The following is a 24,135-nucleotide window of genomic DNA, read 5'->3' as shown; positions in this document are numbered from 1 at the left end:
TGGGATGGAACAAGGCCTGACACTCATACCAAGGTTGGCAACAAACCATCAGTTTCAAATATTAGCTTCAAAATGAGAGTCACAGGGGAGGTTGGACGATCCACATTCTCACCCTGAATTGCATGAGAGCTGCTTCTCACATGGGCAACTCTGTGTAGCTTGTCTAAAGGCAAGGAATAGCAGGGATTTAAATAAATGACTGTAAAATTTAACTGTGGTTAAGGAGATTTTCGAAAAAAGCCCAGAGAGGCCATCTTCTGAGAGATAATACTGAGCAAGGGAGCTTGGGATCAGATCATCAAAGTCCTTGAAGGTCACCCTAACGAACTTGGATTTTATTTTACAGTCGCAAAGGAGCCAGAGCCATGGTCCAGCAATGTCCTTCAAACAGGCTCTCGGGAAATCCCTGTTCAGGCTGCGAGTCCCTTGCAGCAATGCCTCCATCACCAAGGGACAGCCACGCTGGATGGTCAATTACTAGAGGACATGGAGTATTTGTGTTTTTATCACTTGAAATAATCTCCATAAAAGCTAACTGCCTAATACAAAATGACAGTGTCATTCAAAACCAATACACAGGGGGTGAGGCTATCAGTGACATATGCACAAAGCTATCACACAAAAATAAAATAAACACAAAAACAAAATCTATTAGAAAATAGCTGAAAAACCCTATGGCTTTGAGGACTTCTTAGGTAACTTTGAAAAGGGCCAGAAGTGGCACACACTTGGGCAGAGATGTGTTTGCTTTTCTAGTACAGTATGAGCACATCTGCTCCCTGGGCCGATTTCCACCCAGAAGTGTCTGGCCACGGCTCTGCTCCGTGAGACTCACCCAACTGTACTGGGCTCCTCATTTCCATATACCTTAACTTATGCTCACACTTGGATTGCAGCCAGACATAAAAAAGAAACATAAATAGAGGAGTGAAAAAAAATCATTTCATTCATACAATCAACTCTGAAGGCTTATTATTGCTGAGAGTTAACATCGGGAGAAGATCATTCGATCCGAAACAAGCATCGCAGCAGGGCTAGCGATCCAGATGGAAAACTGCCTTTGCCAGGTTCTAGGTATTCTCATTATTCTGTTTTGGACAGCCTGGTGCGGGAGGGAGGGCAGTGGGACTCTCTCTGTTCCAGCAGGTATGGAAATAAATGTCAAGGTTACAAGGCAGAAAGGGGAAGTACAGTAATTATGTGCTTGAAGTAGATTCTTAAAATCTGTCTCAGTCCTAAAGGAAGAATGTCTTGACAGCACTTTCTTAGCGATTCCTTTTTCATCCACACATTTACTCAGCACCTAGTCAGTGTCAGGCTCTGTGCTGCGTCTAGTGCTACGGACCTGAGCAAGACTCAGCCCCTGGCCTGGAGGAACTTGAAGAATGGTGAAGGGGACAGACAGATGGGCACACAATTACAGCAAGTGTCATCGTTTTATACCAAGATGTGTTAACCTCGAAGCAGGAGTAGGAAGCTTTTAGAATCATGTGTGCATCAGCGTGGGCCCCCATTCGGGCTGGAGCACAGGCAGGACCTGGAGGCAGAAGCTGGTGGAGGCCAAGCTGCTCAGTGCTATCCTGGAGCCGACTGGGAGCCGTGGAAGGATTCCAAGCAGAGACGAATACTTAGCAGAAACCATCTGACACTGAGGTACCAGAAAGACTATTAAGGAGGGCACAGCTGTGGAAATGGGGGTCTAAACTACGGGCCAGGCCGTGCCTACATGTACAACATTTAGCAGGCTGATTCGGCAGGCCGTGGATAGAAGCAGGGAGGAGGTGACTTTCAGGGCAAATGGGAAGAGAACTATACTAGCCGTGAAGACAGGGACAGAAGACAAGGAAAAGACTTGAAATGCTGGAAGAAGAAAGGAGCTCCTAAAACCAATCCCAGGGAAGCAGTGCTGAATTTGAGGTGCACATACAACAACATCTAGAAGGAGGACGGATCTGTGGGTGTGAAGGTTAGGCCTCAGCTGGAGATGACGCCTTGGGAATCACCAGCCTGTAGAGGCAATTCAAACTGCTCTGCGTGTGACCTCGTTTGTGACCTCGTGAGCCGGGTCCATACAGTGAGAAGGACACAGCTCTGGAGAACAGCAATAATGATGAGTCTCTGAAGGATCCCAGGCAGCGGCCACAGAAGCAGGAGGGGAACCAAAGAAGGGGCCACAGGAACCAAGGGAAGAGAGACTTTCAGGAAAGAGGACGTCAAATAAGAGATGAGCGGCTGCAAGTGTTCCCTGAATCTGGCAACTAGTAGGTCACTAGAGAATGCAGGGAGGTTTCAATAAAAGGGTGTGCATGGATATAGCACTGGACTAGGACGTGGATTCACAAGTAGACGTCATCTACTCTCTAGAACTTGCCACAGAGGAGGGAGAGGAAGGGCTGGAGGACAAGCACACACAGGCTCAAGGGAGGACAGGGCCTCCAGTTTTCTGCTTCTCTGGCTTCAGTGGCTCTCCCTGAAAGCACCAGGCATTACAGATGGCTCCCAACAGTCCCAAATCAAGGGATTACACAACCATTTCATTTTAATAGTTAAGCTTTACAGCACCAGCGCTTTGCAAGTCTGAAATTTTATGATAATAAATTTTGAAACCAAATAAAATGCTTGTTTTTAGGCAATATTTGTGAGGCAAGTATGCTCCGTGGAATATTAAGAATAGTTCTTATGAAAAAGGGATTAAGGATTCTGTCTTAGCCCAGGCTGCCATAACCAAATGTCATAGACTGAGTGGCTTAAACAACAAATGTTTATTTTCTCTCTGTCCCAGAGGCTGGAAGTCTAAGATTAGGACGTTGGCACGGCCAGCGTCAGGGCTCTCTTCCTGGCTTGCAGACGGCCACCCGCTCACTGTGTCCGTATGTGGTGGGAAGAGAGAGAGTGAGCTCTCTGCTGTCTCTTCTTATAAGGGCACCAATCCCATCAGACAAGAGCCCACTCTCATGACTTCATCTCACCCTAAGCCCTTCCCAAAGGTCTCATCTCCAAATGCATTCACACTGGGCATCAATGCGGACTTTTAACACATGAATGCAACTAATGAATCCACATAGAAACCAGCCCTAGAAACTGGGGATGAAACTCAATCCGTAACAGATTCTACGGCTGATTACATGAGAAATTCAGCTACACGATGTTTTTGTACAGAGGACTTCTCAACCTGAAATGTGCCAATGTGCAGGGGCAGACCTGGAAGACTGGGTTTTTGGTACTTGCTAAACTATGACCATGGTATAATTTTTTTCCTTAGACCATCTTGAGGGAAGAGTGTTCTGAGATAATCTATGAACAGTGGTGAGGGGCGTCACTGCAGTTATCAGATGCAGCCCAGAACATTACTCCTAGCAAGTTAGAAAACTCCACAACCATGCCTCGCTGGGCTCGACAACACCGACAATTCAGTGAAGCAGCAAGGTTTCAGCTCTCAGGATCTGCTTCTAAAGTGACCTGACCTAGTATGAGTTGGTTTGTTCCTTCCACTTGGCCTTGACCACGTTTCTAGAGCTGGTTTCTATGCGGATCCACTGAGTTACAAGCCTTGGGTCTCTTCAAAGAAAATGAGGCAGGAGGTAGTAGTATAAGCTGGAGGAGAGAATGGGAGCAAAATCTGCTTCCTTCTCTGCTGCAGTATGTTTTGCTCTGTCAGGGCTGTGAAGGCTTGGATCCAGAACTCACATCCCTTGTTTGGCACAGTTTCTAGCTACTGCCAGACCCCAAACATTACTGCAACATTAAGTTCTCTAATTATACTTTGGAGACAATCTGTGAAGAAATTTCAAAATGGGGAGAGAGAGAGAATGTTTTAAGCCAAAGACATAGCAAAATAGATAGAAACAAAGTACTGCCATTTATTCAATAAAAACTACAATAGATACAGAACATGGGGCCTGTGACCCACCTTGCTGTGTTCCAGTTGCAAGTAGCATGGGCAAATAATCGCATTACAAGCAAGAATCTAAAGGAAAACAAAAGAACCATCAATATTCACACCTAAGCAAATGTCTTAGCGTTTATCTTTCTAGTCTTCAATCAAATCTATTAAGGTATCAAAGGGCAGCACTTTATATATTTCAGGACAGACTGACTTTGTATTGGAATAAGAAGAGATCTGTGTGGTCCAGAAGCAACATGGAATCCTCTAACTATACATAATAAAACAGCTGCAATTTGTGTGGCCAGAGCAGAAGCATCTTCGTGAAAACAGCATTCCAAAAAGAGCTTACGCTGAGGGGATCCAGGTGGGGCCAGGAGGAAAAGAGCAAAATCCTGTGTTGTTTTCTGTCCTTAAATTTCCAGTAAATTTATTGTGTCATTTTAATAGTAACTTTATACATGCTAATGAATGTTCTCCCATATATCCCAAATGTTCTTTTTTAATAGGCATGCTTCTTTGGTGGAAAAGTCCTCATTTTTCAAGGTTCTCACCTCACTTTTATAATCTCCATGGCACAGATGAGAACCACAGAGGCTCAACACTGCATCCCCAGTACAGCACAGACCAGGCCAGTGGACGGCCAGCCCTTTGTTCTGCCTCTCCACCTCTTGGCCCCTTTGGCATTTCTTCATTCCATGTTATTATTTGGCCAGAAAAATGCCAGTGGCAAGATGGTGATCTGTCTTTCCAGCTCTCTGCAAAGACTCTTAAGGCAGAAACGAGGCCTGCTGGGAAAAGGCTGATGTCAGCTCTTAAGAGCACAGCTCCTGCTAGGATAAGGAGGTCTTTGTTTTCAGCTCAACTGTGAAAATGAGAAAATGCCTCTAGCCTGACAAACAAGACACCCACACAACACAGGTCAGGCCTGTGACCTTTATTTAAAGGTACCACACTTCATTAGCAAAACACTTCCATGGAACACACAGATGGACGGTTAGCATCACATGGGAGTGGACATAAAAACATCGGCTTCACCACAGTTAAGGCTGGTTCACAACTCTAACTGAAGTGTTAGGGGCATGGCAAATTTCACACTAGAAACAGTTCTTAGGTGATAGTTCCCTAATGTGTTACTTCCCTAATTTATTAAAGACCCAGGCTGTCTTCTAATTTATTTTGAAAGTAAATACACATATTGATATACAATGGTGGGGGGGGGGATTAAAAAAAGAAAGAAAAAAAGTCCTAATTTAACAATATCTCAATTTCTAAGTTAGTTATTTAGGACAACTAAAACTAAGGCTATAAAATACCCTTCTTATAAGACTGTGTGGGGAAGTCCTGAAGAACAGAGAAATGCAAGGCTAACCCTTTCCCAAGTTGGGACTATGCCAAGGAGGTATGGCAGAAAGCACACGGTTAAGGATTCTATTCATTAGGCAGGCTCTGATTTATGAAATCCGGAGGGGAAAAAAGACTTGTCTTCATATACTTAAAGCAAATTTTAAAATGCTCCAGTTTGAATCTTTCAGGCTAAGGTTACTACTGGCTTGGGCCAATAACTTAAAATTGGGTCACAGATTTTAAACAAGAATTAAAATAATTTAAAAAGCAATTTCCTGAGCATAAAGAAAACCCTTGTTTGTTCTCACTGGGTTCTCACCTGGGCAAAGACGCCATTTCAGGCCTCTTGGGGGAAGCCGGACAGCACTTCTCCTTCCACAGTCCCCAAAAGGAACGTCACTGGGGCTGTGAGGATCTGGAGTGTCAGTCCTTTACTTTCCTCTGGCCTCCTTTCTGCATGCTAAATGAACAGTCCCTACCTCTCATCTCCAAAACACCATCAGTTGTGTTTTAGGAGCACTCAAATTGCCGATTCTTCAAAACTGTAAGGTGTTAAGGTCCAATATCAAGTGAATCACAGCAGTTGGGTGTGGGCTATTAATACGAATATAACATGGCTGCTGAGAGCACTGGCTCTTGGATCAGAAGCCTGGGTTTTAAGTCCTGGCTCCATGACCTACCAGCTGTGTGACCTTGAACAATTTACAGAACCTCAGTGTTGCCGCCTTTCAACAAGGGGCAAGGACAGTACCCACATCGTAGAGCTGTATGATGCAGCACCGCACAGTGCGGACACACGCGGACCCGAGAGTCTCTGTCAGTAACCGGCTCTCGGGATGCTCTGGATGCTGGGAATCAAGACCTATCATCATTCTCAGTGACGAAAATTTCCCCCCTCTCTAAGGTTTATGGAGACATAAGCACAACAATAACATGCCCCTCCTAGAAATACGCACTGTTGTTTACCTTACGAGGTCCCAGTTGCTAGTAGGGGCGAGATACTAAAATAACCTCAACATTTCAATTTCCTCTGGGTTCAGTTTTAATTTGAAGTACGGAATTGCCTCCCTCACTTTCATGGATTTTGTGAAATAAATGTCCCAGTAATGCACGTCTATATACTTACGAACCCGAAGGTACTAAAGAGACAGAAGAAACAGAGAGCCACCAAATGCAGTATAGCGATGTTGCCAAAGATTTTACATATAGATACCAAAAACTATAGACACTCCAGTATATGAGTTCCCATTTATATAATCATTTCCAATGTAAAAAGTAAACAAAATCCAGAGAAAACCGCAAATCCCATTTTAGCCAGAAATATATACACACACACCCTTTTTTTTTTTAAACTCAGTTTCCATTATATGCCCAGTACTTGATCTCAAAGGCTTCCTCCAACCTTTTGTCAAATTGAATTACCAGGTTTGAGTTTATCTGTTTTCTCCTCTTTTTTATTCACCCTTCCTATGGAGAGAAAAGTGAAGTGATTAGGGCCAGGGGGAAAAACCAGATGAACAATGGGGAGTGGATGGAGGAAGAAAGCAAAGGAGAAGGAAGAAGGGGAAGAGGAGGAGCAAAGGGAACAGAAGACCCTGAGACTGCAAAATGCACTCAAAGATCCATCAGTAGCAAAGACAACGGGCACACTTAGCACCAGGATAGCATCTCAGGAGGGCACCACCAGTGAGAGGCGGCTACGTTTTCCTTCATCAGGCCCTTCCTCGTTCATTACGGACTGTTTAGTGGGTCTGTGGGAAACGCAGCTGGTTAGAGCACGAGGCTAGTGATCATGACTTTGATCCCATGTGAGCTTGGGGGCTTTGCCCTGCTCCGCAAATGCATCCCACTCATCAAAGAGAAGACGCCTACTCCCACTGGCACAGGCACTCAAAGAGCACATCCTCTTGAGAGAGGGTCTAATTCAATTCAACACAAATATTTGGCACCTACCACATGCCAGAAATTGGACTGGTCAAGTGTCATCCTAAATATATGATGTCCATCTCTAAAGCTGCGTGTAATTCCACAGGTAGGACACAGCTATATGGCACTATCACTGATTATGGGTTTTGGAGTCACACACAGCAGGGCTAATGCCAGTAACACTCTGGACACATTATCTTCTCACAGCTTCAATTTCTGTGTCTGTAAAATTGAGCTGATATAGACAGACACAGAAATAGAGAGATACAGAGATATATCTACCTATCTTAAAGGGTCACAGTTATCGTGAGGGTTCAATGAGGTAAGATGTTTCAAGGGTCTAGCACAGGACCAGGCCATGCTAAGCACTCCATATAGTTCCCTTCCTCTCACAGGTGACTGAGTAAAGAGTTCAACGGCACATCCCACTAACCTACCCACACACAAAGGTGAAAACCGATTCACTTTAGAATGTCACCTACTGACTGTGCTCTTCAGCACAGAACCCTCTGCCAGGTTCTACCAGCCAAGCCACTTGGAATATGTCTCAAAACCAGTACAAATTTAGCATATTGTTATACTGCATCAATAGTGTGCCCTTAAGAGTTTTAATACTATTACAAACGCACAGTTATCCATTGTAGCATTATTATTATTGTGGAATACTGGAAATTGCCTAAATGTCCAAACACAGGGGATTGGTTGAGTGAACCTTGGCACATGCAGGTGATGGAGTCCTATGCAGCTGAGACCAAGCATGGGGAGCTGGTGGGAAAAGATTTCTACCATATAGTGTTGAATGCAAACACCAAAGTTCAAATGGGTAAATGAAGCATGCTACCTCATGTATAAGAAAGGGAAAGAAAAAACATTTCACATATTTGCTCAGTTTACCAAAACAAAACACAAGAAGGATGCTTGCTTACAGGAGAAGGAAGCAACACTTCTCCAAGCATACTTTTTAACATAGCTTTGACTTTTGGAAGCACATAAATGTCTTACGTATCCAAAAAATAAAATTAAATCAACAAAGATGAAAAAATCTAAAACTGAATGAATGCAAATAGAAATGAATGAACACAACAGTATATTTTAAATAACACAACAATATTGACAGAGAAAAGGGAAAGTAATTTTTGAAGCTGGTACCTCAACTGTTTTACCCCCAGCATAGGAAAAGAAAAAACTACAAACATCTTGAGCTCTTTTTCGTTGTTTTTTTTTTTGGAGACAGAGTCTCACTCTTCGCCCAGGGTAGACTGCTGTGGCGTCAGCCTAGCTCACAGCAACCTCAAACTCCTGGGCTTAAGCGATCCTTCTGCCTCAGCCTCCCAAGTAGCTGGGACTACAGGCCTGCACCACCATGCCCGGCTAATTTTTTCTATAAATTTTTAGTCGGCCCATTAATTTCTTTCTATTTTTAGTAGAGACGAGGTCTCGCTCTTGCTCAGGGTGGTATTGAACTCCTGACCTCAAGCGATCCTCCCACCTCAGCCTTCCAGAGTACTAGGATTACAGGCATGAGCCACCGTGCACGGCCCCGTTTACTTGGTTTTTCAAAGTGGTATGGAATAGCAATTGTGAAACTATTTTATGTGTACGGTAGGATGGAACCATAGTAAATATGTTGATATTGTTGGGGACCAAGGTTTTCACTGGTAAAAGAATAAATATGGAATGGGGGAAGGCAAGGAAGGGCCCCCTAGAGTTGGACTGCAATTGGAATATTGCTATGATTCGCTAGCTCTTTCCATGTTTCTTTGCCTAGAAACAGTGCTGTTCAATAGAACTTCCTGTGAAGGCAGAAACGCTCTGTACCCGTGCAGTCCAATATGGCAGCCACCAGTCACATCTGGTACTGAACTGGAAATGTGACTAGGGCAACTGAGGAGCTGGACTTTTTATTTTGTTTAATTATAAATGTCAATCACAACCTGTGGCTAGTGTCTGCTATATCAGACAACTCAAGTCTAGAAGCAATGACACCACAGTAGCAATAAGTACTAAGGAATACCATGTTAACACATGGTGACAGTAATACCTAGCATCCACATCTTGGCTTCTAAATCCTATTCCCCACTAAAAGGAACCTGAGTCCCCCGGGGAAATGGCTAATTCCATTGCTAGTCAGGTAGGTTATAAGATTAGCCTAGACTATCTTGTTTGCCAGAAAATAAGAAAGTGTTCAACAACAGCAACAAAATAATGGAGACATGTAGCAAGGACACAGGAGCCAGTGGACGGGGCTCTTGTTTATTAACTCTGAGGCAGCTACAACCTCCTGAATAAAATAGGAACCCATGAGTTGTTATGGGTAATAAGTAGATAAATAAATAGACAGGTAGCCAGGTCATACTTGAATAGCAGGTCACACTCGAATATCAGGGCTATTAAAAAAAGGACACTGATTTTGGAAGCCCACTCTACCCCTTCCCCATGCCTTAATCCACTTTCTTTCCAAATGCCATGCGGAGTACTTTTCAACTTCCACATAGACATTCACGTTCTTAAGTCTTTTTTAAAGACGCAAACAAAAAGTATTTCTCAGGGTCACCATATTAACAAGAAAATTAATAACAAGTTCAAATGAGCCCAGGCTATAAGAGGCTGGAGTAAGAGCCCAGGAATTCTAATTTTCCAATTTCTGGAGCAATCACCAAGGAAACCTCTATTCTTTATCCTCATCCCCCAAAATGACATCAGATGGAATTCAGTCCTACTCGGTAGCTTCCTACTCTGGCTCAGAGACACTCAATCTCTCCCATCTCTCTGTTGGAAAATATCCCACATGATGGTTATGATGAAATGCAGCCAGAGCATGCATCTTGGAGACCCTCTCAGTTAGCTGCCAAAACTGTTTTCAGTAACACTCCTTCCCCAGAAGTATCATGATCTCTTTAGTGATAAACAAATCACACTTTCATTACATGTCATTAACAAATTCTAGGAAGGTAAAGCATAAAAATCGTTTTGTAATCTTCTTAAAGAGACAAATACACTAGACTATTCCTTTCCAAATAAATATGAATCTGTAATTTATTACAGAGAACTTTAGGCATGCTAAATAAAAGGAGGAGCATGCCATAGCTCAAATAGGAAACAGTTCGTCAAATCAGACAAAACTTACTTACTAAGTACCCTACAGCACAAAGCAGAGATGCAGCATCTTTTCAATTTGCCTGTGAAATCTGTCATTAGGCTCTTAGAAAATACAAGTAGAAACACTGGTAATGTTACTAAAATTAATAACTATCACATAGTAAACAACTGACACCCAGAATGAACTAACCACACACTGATCATCACCTTTCCTTCTTACAGTTATAAAAGCCACCCAAACTGTACACTTAAAAATGGTTAATATATTTTATGATATATGTCTATTTTACCACGATAAACAAAACTGAGGGGAAAAAAGACACCTGGCTGATGTGAGTCCACGGAGTCTGGTAGACGGGGTTGCTGCTGTTTCTATCTTCCTACAACTTTGCAGAATGATGTCAATTGCAAGTTGTACATAAAATTTAGCAATTCTATTTCTATTATTTACACTTAAAATTATTATAGTGTCACCACAGACCTGTACTTCAAGGTCCTATTTGTAACCACCCAAGGAGTTACAAAATTATTTTCTAAATGTTCTAAAATTTTAATAATAATATTGGTAATGTACCTCCAATAATCCTGTGTGATTTGAACCCAGGCATTCTGACTGAAATGCAAGCACTCTCAAACATTAAGTTTACCGTGTGTGTGTGTGTGTGTGTGTGTGTGTGTGTGTGTGTGTATTTTCTTATTGTCATTACCAATATCTGAATAAGGGAATTAATAAATTTAATAGTTCCTATATACTGAGTGCCGTACTGTGGCAAGCTCTTTGCATGTTTTAACTCTATCTCTCACAGTAGTTTTATTCATTAACTATTATCACTGCCATTAGGATACTGGGCCCAGATAAATTAAGTGACTTGTCCACGGGCCCATAGCTGGTAAGTGGCAGAATCAGAATTTAAACTAAGGCCTGTTTGATCACAAAATATGCTGTCTTGGGAGCCTCCCTCTTCCTTCTTAAAAAAAAAAAACAAAAAAACCCCAAATGTGTCTCATTTGGGTTTGGGAAAAGTGGATGGGAGGGAACAAGAAATTCTTAGTGATAAAAGAATGAACTCCAAACAGCTAAGGAACCAGGCTTTAAGCTTGGAGCCTCTCCGTTTGTGAGAGCTCATTGTTTTGCAGCGCCTTGCTGCTGGATTCCTGATTGTAGCAAATTCCAGGGCTCCAGACTGCAGGCTCAGCCTCTGACTAACACTACAGTGATTTATTTGAGGATAAATACCTCTGTCAGTGTCTTAAGACTGCATACAACAGTCCAAGCAGACTGGAATGAGTGGAATTCGAGGATGCCGGAGCTGAGGCAGCAGAGGCGGGAGCTGGGGCTACCTCTCGCTGGGACGGGAGCACTGCCTGCGAGGAGGATGCCCTTCCGCCCTGCCCTCCCGCCCCACATAGCAGGACCCTGGGCAGTCAGGGCTGGCCAAGAGGAGCACCTTGAATGACGACAAGACATTAGTTTATGCTGGGGTAAGAGCCTGGGGAAGAGACAAGGAGTAGGACCCTTGTACCTGGACATACAAAGCTACTCCTTACAATAATCACAGCAACCTCACCGCGACTGACAAGGCACCAGTCTCCATCAACACCTGCTGCCTGCACAACTGCCCAAGCAGACTCTGCGGGGTGTCTTCAAGTCCTGAAAATTTGGGGGGCTGTGTGCTGAGAAGAGAGTGCAAGGCGGGAAGAAGCCAGAATACAGTGCACAGAAGCGAGGTCTCTTGCAAACAGAATCATGGGGATGTCACATGGATTCAGAGAACTTTAGCTTCAAACCTTCATTTCACTAATAAGGAAACTGAGGTGCAGAGAATGGAAGCAATTCATGTCAGGAAGGCAGAGGTGTCGGTGGCAGATCAGGACTGGCACCCAGGTCTCCTGGCTCCAAGGCTGGTTCTCCAACCACGCACGGCCACAGGCTGACGTCAGACACGATGGGCAGCACCTTATCGTGAACACAAGAAGCCACTTTCCCTCTTTAGGAGGGTCTCAAGTTCACACCGTGAGCATACAAGGCGAGAATGAATATTCCTTAATGTGCATACTCCTAGACCCCTCAGTAAAAAACTACACAGACGTCTGCCCAGGTGCGGGCCTTTCCTTCTGCTTCTCCAGCGCGTAAAGACATTCACAAAACGCTGATTCTCCTAACGACAATCAGTATGTACAGGCGAGAAAAAGCCGAGTTCATCAGACAACCAGCCCCAGAAGCTCCCTAACTGCCATGGAGAGAACACACGAAAGGTCACACCAGCAAGCCAGAAAGAAGTAAGGTTTCATCTCTCCACGAGTTATCGGAATTGGTCCAATACCTTCTTCTTAGCAGATAAGTACTACTTATCTTTTATAAATAATATCCTTTATAAATAATGCACAAAAATAATTTCATAATCGGCACAAAGTTGCAAAAGAAATATGGCCCCAGCATGGCGCACACCAAAATAAGAATGAAGGAACTTACAGATGGGGGTTGAAGATGCGACTCATCTTGGAGACGTGGTCATTGTCACAGTCTAGGTCCTCGTCACCTGGCTCCATGCTGAACTTTCTCTTGCTGGGGCTGATGGGGGGAGGGCCGGTGCGGTGACCGCTGAGGGCAGAGGCCACCGGGAGCGTCTGCATTCTGGGTTCTCCCCTAAGAGCAGCTTCACCTATGCAGAGAGAGATGATGTAGTCACCAAGCAGGAGAAAGGCCCCCATCTCCGTCCCCCGGCTCCCTCGCCCGCCCAGCCCCTTGCAAAACTACTCCCAGCGGAAAGTTTTTGGCAACATGACGGGGCTGCGGGCCATCCTCAGAACACAGTCTGAGTGTGGAGTTGGCTGCCAAGCATGAGACATTTTACATCAGCGCGGTTGCTAGCACAATCACTCTTTAGGGGAGAGTTTAAAATGAAAAGTTGCAATAAAATGGAGGGGGCAGCAAAAAGTATTTGCCATAAACAATTTTAATTTAAAACACCAAAGGTCTTTTGACATGTGGGCATTCAACTTGACACCCATAGGAGAAGGACCTCACTGCCTTCGTTGAACCACTACGCCAACCTCACTTTTCTTGCTTGTTATGTTTTTATTATATTTTTTGGTATGTTACTTTTTTAAAAAGAATAAGGAAAATTTATGGGCTAATAACTCACATATTTGCCCCCAAATAAAAAGAAAAAAATACATTGTTTAATGGGAAGTAAGCGTTTTCTTCTTACAGTACACTAAAAATGGCACATTAAAAATATTATCCTTATCATCAGCACAAAGTTTCAGCATATAAATTATCACAAGCATAATACATAGGTGTAGTTCTCAAAACATTTCTCCGAGTCAGACACTCAAATTAGGGTATAAATTTTCATTTGATTTGACATCCTGGTGTTTTTCATTACTCTTTTAAAAGGCTGTATAATAGGCCATAACTTTGTGCCTCATTATGAATTAAAATAAGCATAACCTTTCATAATGATAAAGGGTTGTGTATCTTCTAAATTACAAGACTAATAATTACTTTAAGAAAAAAACTTCAAACTTTCTAAGTCATACGGGGAGGGGGCACCTAAATTTTTCACAAATAATAACCCTTTTGTTGTGCTGTACGTTCTGGTCTCAAGCCCTGACCAATTTTGTTTCCACTTGGTCACAACCTGAGAGTAATTTTAGGGTAAAGTCAACTTCATCTGAGCCCTTGTGGTACCCAAGAAAAGAAATCTTTGTTCGCCACCACTGATTTTCACATCACCACGGACCGGACGTGTGGACAGTTGTTTACTTCATATACACATGACAAATACGATCTTGTTGGAGAAAGGAGAAAAAAACCTGAGTGTTTACCAGGAAAAATAATAACTTTGCCAATGTGGCCAGCAAGCTATAAACTAGCAAATATACAGTGACCCATAATACACACCTCCAGGCAGGATTTCTCTTGAGGATTCTGGCCCCAAAGTAAACTGGAACTTTCCATTTTGAATGAAATACCTGAAAAACAGGCACTCTGCTAGGCTGCTACACTGGGAAATTCAGTCTGATGTTTGGTTGGCCTCTACTTCCTATTTAGTAATTTTTGATTTTAAAAAACAAACAAAGCAGTGCTGATCTTTATACCTTGATAAATTACAAAATATTCTTTCCAAATATCCCCCTTCTTTCTGGTGCTTCCTCCTAAAGCGTCAGTAGCCCAAGCCCAGCGAACTTTCTGAAGAGCCCTGACAAGACCCCTGCCCCAGCACCAGGAAGGAACTCAGCAGTTGCAAACCTCACCAGAATGGCACCGACTGCCATCCTCCCCACCCAGGGTTTCTCAACACCCTTGGCAGGGATTTGAGGGGATGAGGAGTCCTCAGGCTCAGCATGGACCCCTGAGCTTTGGTCACCATTTCATCAGAGGCTAGCTGTGTAGCAACAGGAGTTGCTATGGAAAACAACTGCCACCGCAACACACTCAAATCACTCCAAAAAAGGAGCAGGCACTCACGATACCAGCACATGCTGTTACACAAAAAGCAAAACTCTTGTGTTAAGCACGGCATTGCCACTCCACTCCCCAATTTCCATTCTAGTAAAAATGCTTGTGCTTGTTTGCATTTTAAGTTCATCAAAGTGATGCAACGCTTATCTTTGAGACTGAATCGCTGATGTCTGACACAGAAAGAAAAAGTCCACAAAGGAATCCTCTGAACACGGGAGATTTCTAACCTGGAGGTAGGGCTGGGGATACAAGGACACATGAAGGAACCACAGGGGTGCTTCTCCTCTAGGGGCTGTGATATGAGCCTCTAACAGGCCCCCTAGAGATGATGGGTATGTGCATGTTTACAGCACATCAGCATCTCAGAATGCTGGCGCAGGAAGGAGCCTCGTAAACACTGTTTGTCTCATTTGAAAGATGACAAAACTGTGCCCCCAAACATGGAGTGACCTTCCCAGGGTCATATAGTTAACAGGTTAACTGGAGGCAAGAACCCATGGCCTCTGCCCATCAGACTAACACCTCTTCGTGAACATGGTGCAACCCCACAAAAGGCTTAGAGCAAAGGAACTGAGGGGACGGAAGGAAAAGAATCCAGACAGAAGGTCAGAGTCAGGTCTGGTCAGTTTTGTTCCTTTATTCCTTTTTGGGGCCCCACCCTAAAGGACCCTAGCCCAACACTTGTGTTTCAGAGCAGGAGTTGTTGTAATTGTTGTGTGTATGTGGTGAGGTTAAAATTATTTTAGTAAAACTGAGGAGAACATTTGGTCTAGGAGTCAAAACACTTGCATTCCCATCTTGACTCTTCTTTTATTTAGGACAGGGTGAATACGGGCACGCGCTTGCCCTCTCTGGGCCTCCCTGCTACGAGGGGAGAGACCAGCTAATATCTAACATTCCTTCCAGCCCTTGGAACTAGTGATCCGATTCTACGATCCATAAACCTATAATCGATCAAGTGACCAACCAACTAACCAACATTTACTAACAAATTATTGCTTGTGCAATATTAAACTCAGACAGCAAAACCCAAAGTACGTACCTCAGATGTTATACTTAAAAATAAAAAATGGTGACTGTGATGAAATAAATTTGGAACCCATGAGATTAAACTTTCACAGGAGTTTCTTAACTACAGGCCTTCCTGTCTCCTAATGCGTATGAGTCCCAGGATGGAAACCCAGGAGAGCTGCTTTCAGTCGCCCCCCTGCCCTGCATCATCCCACACAGCTCTGTGAGTTCAGTCTCCAAAGCACCACTCGACTCGCAGCATGACAACCCATCCTAACCCCAAATGTCCAGTGGCTTGCCCGTCACTGAGAAAACACTGCCTAGACTGCCTCTGCATTCATACCGACAGCTGGCCACAACCACCACTCCAGTTTTTATTCCTAGCATTCCTCTTCTGGAGCCCAGAAAATTTCAGCCCTAGAAGTTAAATTAGATGTGTCACCATTCCAGAGAACTCACTGTCTAACTTCAAGATCTTTTTTCAGGTTCTTCCCCCAATCTTCTTGTATTTTAAGTCTATGTATCCTGCGAATGCCACCTCCTTCAGGCTGCCTTCCTTGACTCCTCAATCAATCAGAAAGTCATCTCTTCTTCCTTTGAACATTATTGAAATTTATCATTCAGGTGTTTCCTTTCCTTCTTTACTTTGAGCTCCTTACAGCAGGGAGCATATTATTTCATTTACTATACCTAGGAGTGCAGAGGACAACACCTTCCACACAGGAGATGGACAGTAGATACTGACTGAACAAATAAATGAGGCAAGGCAATGGGGGGGACAGTTTATAGAGTTTTAGGATATGGTAAAGATCAAAGATGCCACAGAATGAGGAATTTTAAAAGATCTATTTAAGAATATATATAAAGAACGCTTACAAAACTATTTAAGAATATATTTATATAAAGAACTCTCACAAAACAATAAAAAGATAAATCAATTAAAAATTAAACAAAGGATTTGAACAGACATTTCTCCAAAGATGTGTAGACAGCCAATAAGCACATGGAAAGACGTCCAACACCATTAGCCACCGGGAAATGCAAATCAATACCACAAAAAGATGCTACATTCCACCCCCTAGGATGGCTATATCAAAAGACAAAAAAATAACAAGTGTTTTTGAGGATGTTCAGTTAAAATAGTCATATGCTGCTGGTGTCAATGTAAAGTGGTGTGTCACTGTGAAAAACAGTTTAGCAGCTCCTCAAGTGGTTAAGTATAGAGTTACCATATGGCCCAGCAATTCTAGTCCTAGGTATATACCTGAGATAAATGAAAACATATGTCCACACAAAAGCTTGTACACGAATGTTCATAGCAGCACTATTCATGTAATCAAAAAGTGAAAACAACCCAAATGCCCATCAACTGATGAATGGATATAAAAAATGTGGTGTATCCGTATGATGGAATATTATTCAGGCACAAAAAGGAATAAAGTACTGATTCATGCTATAGCATGGAGAGACCTAGAAAACAGTATGCTCAGTGAAAGAAGCCAGACACAAAAGGCCACGTATTGTCTGATTCCATTCCTACACAATGTGAGAACACGCAAACCCACAGAGACAGAAAGTAGGTAAGTGGTTGCTGGGGGCTAGGAGAAAGGGAGTAAGGAGTGTCAGCTAATGGGTGCTAGGCTTCTTTTGGGATGATGGAAACGTCCTAAAATGGATTGTGATGAAAGTTGCACAACTCTAGATATACTAAAAACTACTGAAGTGTAGACTTTAAATGGGTGCATTGTACAGTATGTATCTCAGTAGAGATGTTACCCATTCCTCCCAAAAATAAGAATATATTTATAAGTAGATGACAGAAGGCTCCAATATTATTAGATTCTTTTTTCTTTCAGATTTTCCACACTATACTATTAAATAAGACCAGGCATTCATGAATTTTGCCTTCATTTTACAAAAGCAAACCTTTTGTTATTGCAGTTCCATCTCCCTACAATATTAAAGTCAGATTTTTTAAAATTTTAACATTATTCATTAAGTTAAAATAATCAAATCAGAGAACTGCTTGAGGTCACATAGGCACTTAGATTCATCAGAATATGGTTAAGCTCCAGTTCAGCTTTTAATCAGTGTCTGTCTGAATGCATATTACATGCCAAAGGCTATGCAAAGTACTGTCACAAAAATAAATGAGGCAATTTATACAGACCCTGATCACAAGGAGGGGAGGAAAAAAATGAATACACCAAAAGGAACTTATCTTGGGGGTGTAAGAGACTTTTTTCGTTTGTCCTGATATATATCCTAAATTTCAGAATGGTTTGGCAATTAAAAAAGAAGAAAAGATTATCTTTGTTTTTCAAGAACAAACAAGAGAGGGAAGCTTGTACATGAATGTTCATAGCAGCATTATTCACATAACCAAAAAGTGGAAACAACTCATTCTGAGTAACCCAGTATCTTAAGTTTCTCAAGTTGGCTTAACTGCAATTGTCAATTCAGCTTTTAAAAAAAAATTTATAATTATAACTAAAGAAGTGCAATTTTAAAAATGCACCTGGCCTTTTTAATAAAGATAATTTTATATAGACATGCATTACTGAAGAAAAATGCCTAAAATACACAAAATTATTTAGCTGCTGTTGTTAGTGATGGTGGCAGTCTTAATGCATGGATTGAAATGCTCCTTAACTATTTTCCCCAACAGAAGATAAGCAAAGATTTTGGCCAACGATTTCACAAGAATCAGCATGAATTTATTTCAATGGGAAAAAGAAGTTTAACAGAGAGAAACGAAAAAAGAAAACCACCTAGCTTTATGATGTGCTATCACATGATTTTGATGAAATATCGCAAGAAAATTCTTTCAAAGTCAGAGTGGAAAGAGGAGGAGCCTGGCTCTGAGAGGAGCCTACAGAGAATGTGGGCCAGTTTCCCGATCCTATTGTTACCATATTTCAAAGATTCTAAGACTCTTTATTTCTTACACTTTAATATTACTAAGATTAAAGTTTATCTTATAATCAATCATTTGGCATATTTTAACAGCCAAGATTGCTTCTCAGTAGGACATAAAATCCTACTCAGGTTCATCTCCCAGTGGGCAAAATACAGAGCCTAACTGCAGGACCAAACAGCACTGGTCTCTATAACTCTGTTTCTTCATTTGTAAAATTAAATGGTTTGATCAGATCTGGCTTTAAGGGTCTACATTTTATATAATGTATATCTGCTAAAGTTACGTCTTCCACATGCAATTATATGTTTATCACAGCAAATTCACAATTGCAAAGATATGGAATCAACTTAAGTGCTCACCAACCAAGGAGTAGATGAGGAAAATATAGTATATACACACCATGGAGTACTACTCAGCCATAAAAAAGAATGAAAAACATCTTTTACAGCATCTTGGATGGAACTAGAGGCCATTATCCTAAGTGAAGTAACTCAGGAATGGAAAACTAAACACCACATGTTCTCACAAGTAGAAACTAGCTATGGGTACACAGGGCACACAGTGTGGTACAGTGGATGCTGGAGACTCAGAAGGTGGGAGGGTTGTGGGGGAGTAAGGGAAGAAAACGACCTATCAGGTGCAATGTACACTAGGTGGGTAACAGGTAAAAACCCAGACATCACCACTATATAACTCATCCATGCAACCAAAACCCTCTTGTACCCCTACCCCCTAAATCTGATGACATTTTTTTTAAAGGGGGGGAAAAAAAAGTAAGTTAATTCTTCTCTTTACTGCTAATTGAGAAAGACTTATCAAACTTTTACAGAACACGCTTTTTACATGGTAGGAGGAAAAAATTGGATTCAACAAAGTACTAATAAAATTATTTGACATTAGCTAATTAGCTCCCCATGACTGAAGGAGATTTCACTAAAAAGTCAAAGACACTTCTAATTCTCAATGTTCCAGTTCCATTCATTTATTCAAATATTATGAGGAAGTTGTAGTCAGTTGTAGTCAGCTGAAACCTGAGATAAATCTGGCCCCCCAAAGGCAGACTGGACTTTCACAGAGCCAACAGTCAAGGCGGAGACCTTCAACACAGGGACAAGGCGAGTGATCGCATTTCTGAGAGGTTAACCCATTCTCCCAAGGATAAAGCAGAACCAGCACAGGAACCGGGTCTGGGCTTCGAGCCCCGCACCCACGCGGTGGGCAGACCGCCAGATGGGAGTGTGGCCACCTTTAAGGCGATGATGTGACTCAAGTGCAATTCATCAAAATAACCGTACTTATTGGTGATTTGAAATGACAGTATCTTCACGGAGAAAGGAAGGATACACTAAAAAGTATCTTGCTGTAACATTTAAGGATAGATTTTTGACAAAAATTTCTGCCTTGCCCAACACAGAGTTTTATTCCACAATTTAAATCTCTACTGTGCCTAACACCTTCGTGTTCTACTCACCCGCCCCTACCCCCTTTATCAGGTTTGAACCTAAAGCAAAGGTGTAAAACCACGGCTTGGTCCTCCAAGCCAGGCGCTGGCTGTCTGAGCACAGCCCGCGCGCCTCACTGACCGGCCCCCTGGCTCAAGGGCACCCTGGCAGGAGCTGCGACAGCCGCCCCCTCCCCAACTCACGGCCAGCCGCCCCCTCCCCAACTCACGGCCGTCCAGCCAGGGCTTACTCATTTTCTCTCAAATAATTCTTCTTTGTCTCACGGGCTAGCAGCTGGGGAGAAGACACCGTGAAGTCAAGCTCTCTCAAGCAGTTCAACTTGTGGCTAGCCCCGTTCTGGTCCACTTTTTTTCTTTTTTCAAAGGAGGGCTATTAAGCAACACGAGCCTGTGACACACTGTCTGCCGGCGCCCAAGGACCGCAGGCACCTCTCCGTGGACTGGGTGACTGAGCCCCTTTCCCACCAGCCCTGGGGTTGCGACACCAAGTACCTTTCACGTAGTCGCGCCCCGGGCAGCCCCAGACTCTCAACTCTAAACTTGCAGGGCCTGATCTCGTCTCCAGGAGGCCAAACCTCGGCGAAGCGTGGCTCTGTCCAGCCAGCAGGGCCTGGGGAGGTCACACAGTCCCCACCCCTACCTGGGCTTGGTTTGAGCAGCTCTGGTCTTTGCTTTAGACCAACAATGACACTGCATTGAGAGAAAAACCACAACACCCAACTCTGCTAATAATACAATCAAGGATAATAACAACACGGTAAAACTGGTGGAGGTGAAACATACACCATTTTAACTAGAATTTCAAGGAATCCAAACAGTCTCCTGGCATTATACTTTGTGGGAGACGTCCTGTATCTCATATTAGTGCATTTTATTTTAAAAGCAGATCTATTACTTTGGTTTTTCCTTAATATAGCCCTGTAAGGGAAGAGGGGAAGAAAGAGCTCCCATCTTGCAGCTGAGGAAAAACAGCGTTTCAAAAATAGGTGAATTGCTCAGGGTCACAAAGCTGATTAATACACCAGTTGGGAGGAGAAACCTGGGATTTAGGTCCCCGATTTCCATACTCTTTCTAGGTGTGCAGACTGCTTCATTGGCTAAAGAAAAGAAATGGGGGGGAGACAGGTGAGGGGAGGAAGGGAGAAAGGCGTGGGAAGGAAGATGGGGAGAGGGGAAGCAGGAGTGAAAGGGAGAAGGAGGGAGGGAGTGTGAGGGGCTGAGTGGTGTCCTCCCAAATTTCATATGTTGAAGTCCTACACCCCAGTACTTCAGAATGGGACTGTATTTGGAGACAGGGCCTTTAAAGAGGTAACTAAGATGAAATGAGGTCATAGGGGTAGGCCCTAACGCAATCTGACTGGTGTCCTTATAAGAGAAGATTAGGACACACACAGAGGGATGACCACGTGAGGACACTGGGAAGAGAAGGCAGCCATCTACAAGACAGAGAGGCCGAAGGAGAAATAACCCTGCAGACACCTTGATCTCTCACTTCCAGCCCCAATAAATGTCTGCTGCTAAGGCCTCCAGTCTGTGGCATTTTGTTACGGCAGCCACAGGAAGTTAACACAGGGAAGGGAGGACATGGCTGGAACTGGAGAGGACAGCAACTTACTGCACTGATGCCACTTCTGGACTGGACTCACCTGAGGATGGGGGAATAAACGGGCCGGTGCTGGAGAGTGGGCTCCTTGGCTGGGTACCAGTGAAAGCGTGCAGATGCACCCACACCTCGCCCCAAACTCGCAGGGGAGGCCAAGGCTCTGCCTGAAAAGCTCGGACATGGGGAGGGTCCCAGGACTGCAGTGGCCCAGCCATCTGACTTGGCGCTAGCTGCGCTGCACTGGCCAGGTGAGCGCCCTTGGCCTCCCAGAAGTCTGGCTCACCTGTGAATGAAGAGGCTGGACCAGGACTCTGTCCATAAACCAGGTGGGTCCTGCAGACGGGGAGTCAGCAGAAACAGTGGGCCCTGCTCCCAGACAGCACCCATGATGCTGGTACATGAGGGAGGACGTCTGCGGGCCCTTCTGGTTTTAAATAGCGATAATTCTATAGAGGGTAGAGTCAAAGGGGTACAAAAATCTCAAAGAAATGATAAAATGTCTGTAATTCTCAATATCCACTATGAATATATACTAAAGTGTTTTTATTAAATTGAGTATCAAGAAGCACTAACTATTTAAAGTGAATCAGAAGTTGTTATAATCACATCCATATATTGCTGTTCATGTAATTAGCAAGTTCCATACCATTTAAAATCATTTTGTTGTCTTCAAGGTTAAAAACAAGTCCCTGCCATCTGATTTACCCTATCAAATTTACTTTACACCTCAACTGTATCTTGACAGATTATGGGATACTATAACCAGCGTGGAATTAACACAAAGGAAGAGGGTTCAAACTCATGTCTTACTACACATTTCATTTCAGCCTGAAGAAAACTCAGGTGCAAAACAGCAACATGAATAGGCAGAAGATCCGCAGATCTAGGTTTGAGGTTGGGTTTTAGCTTTGTAAGTCTTACCTGACATTCAAAAAGATCAAACACAAAAGATCCAATACCTGTCCACTTCCTTGGTTTCCTGATCCAGATTTAATGATCGCAATAACTTCTATTCTTGCTCCTCTAATTCCCGACTGTGGCTCTCACGGCAGCTTTGAGGGTTCAGAGTCAATTAGGGAAGTGGAGTCCATGAGAGTTTGAGGCCTGTTTTCACTGTGCTGGTGAAGGTGTGAGACTTGGCGTCTGCCTGCCTATCAGAACAGCGGATCGGATGGGCCAGGAGTCCTGATCTGGCCCCGACACGTGACCCGTGAATCCCAAGGAGATACCGTCTGCTCGAGAACCTTTGATACCAGGTGCACACAGCCCTCCGGAATGGAAAAGGCTCTTTAAGCCTGGCAGAAATTCTTCACTACATTTACTTGCAAATCTACTTTTGTAACATTTTACTGTTAATGAGAAGGAGGAGAGTTATGAAAGTAAATTGTTAGCAGATGGTATTGGAATCACTTTGCTAGGGGCTCAATTTCCTCCCCGGCAGAGCTTATAAATGTTGAGAAGGAGTAGCTGGACGAGGGTGAGCAAAAAAAAGGGCTTGTTCAAACCTCTTCAACAGTTGAGCCAAGTCTCCAGAGGGCCTCCAGCTGCCACAAAACAGAGGAATTAAACTGGGAGGAAACGGTGTTACCTCTTCAAAACCTAAGTGTTTTGGGTAAAAATACCCGAAGAAATTGTGTCTTCACGCCTTTTGTCATGTGACAGGCTAAGCACCCATGGTGGTACACTAGTATCTGCCTTTTCAAAACATTCTTTCATTGAAGGCAATTCTGGAAGGTATGACAGGGCCACAGGCCCTGAGAAGGCTGAGTCCTAGAATCAGTCACTAACCACTGGGGGGGGGGGGGGGGGGGCGGAGACAAAGAGGGAATAAAACCTGGAAGCAGAGGGATAGAATGGAAAATTAGACTTTCCTTCCTCTGATCTCCCATAACCCTCTGAGCCACCAGAACGGCAGCTGCTGGTACCCACGTCCTGCTCCCCTCCAGGACGCCTCGCCATGTGGTCACCACGCGCCGCCTGGGAGGCGCAGAGCATCTCAGCCATTCTACATCCCCGGCCACTCCGGCCCCGTGACAGAGAAACATGGTAGAAAGTGGGCTTCGGGGCCAGAAAAATATGTGATCTCAGCAGTCTCTTCATGTCCCTTGAGCCTCTATTTCTTCATCTACCGTAAGGGATTTTTGTGACAATCAGTGAAAACTTACAGGAAGGTCCCAGCCCGGAACAAGCCATTCATGATACTGTCTGCTGAACTCCATCAATTGGTACAACTCCCATTTTGAGGATGAGATGATGGGATGAAGGAGACCACTGTCACTCTCACTGTCACAAGAGGCCCTCTCCTCTAATAATGTCAGTACAGATATCGTTTCCACCACCTAAGGGACAAGGAGCGCGGGTCAGTCAGCACTCCCAATCTGCTCCCCCAGGGGCTCGCTGGGTGAGCTCGGGGCAG

General features: G+C 43.6%; 1 protein-coding gene across 4 annotated transcripts in view; it reads right to left on the bottom strand.

Moving 5' to 3' along the window:
- Positions 1-24,135, bottom strand: part of VGLL4 (vestigial like family member 4) — a 155,408-nt gene that overhangs the window by 32,261 nt on the left and 99,012 nt on the right. For all 4 annotated transcript variants that reach the window (XM_045551464.1, XM_045551463.1, XM_045551465.1 and 1 more), the window contains one exon: positions 12,729-12,918. In XM_045551464.1, coding sequence (XP_045407420.1) covers positions 12,729-12,918 — 190 coding nt within the window. The remainder of the gene's footprint in view (positions 1-12,728; positions 12,919-24,135) is intronic.

Source organism: Lemur catta, chromosome 5 (assembly GCF_020740605.2).
Source record: "Lemur catta isolate mLemCat1 chromosome 5, mLemCat1.pri, whole genome shotgun sequence".
Taxonomy (NCBI): domain Eukaryota; kingdom Metazoa; phylum Chordata; class Mammalia; order Primates; family Lemuridae; genus Lemur; species Lemur catta.
The sequence above is the reverse complement of the archived record's forward strand: the minus strand, read 5'-3'. Positions and strand labels throughout refer to the sequence as shown.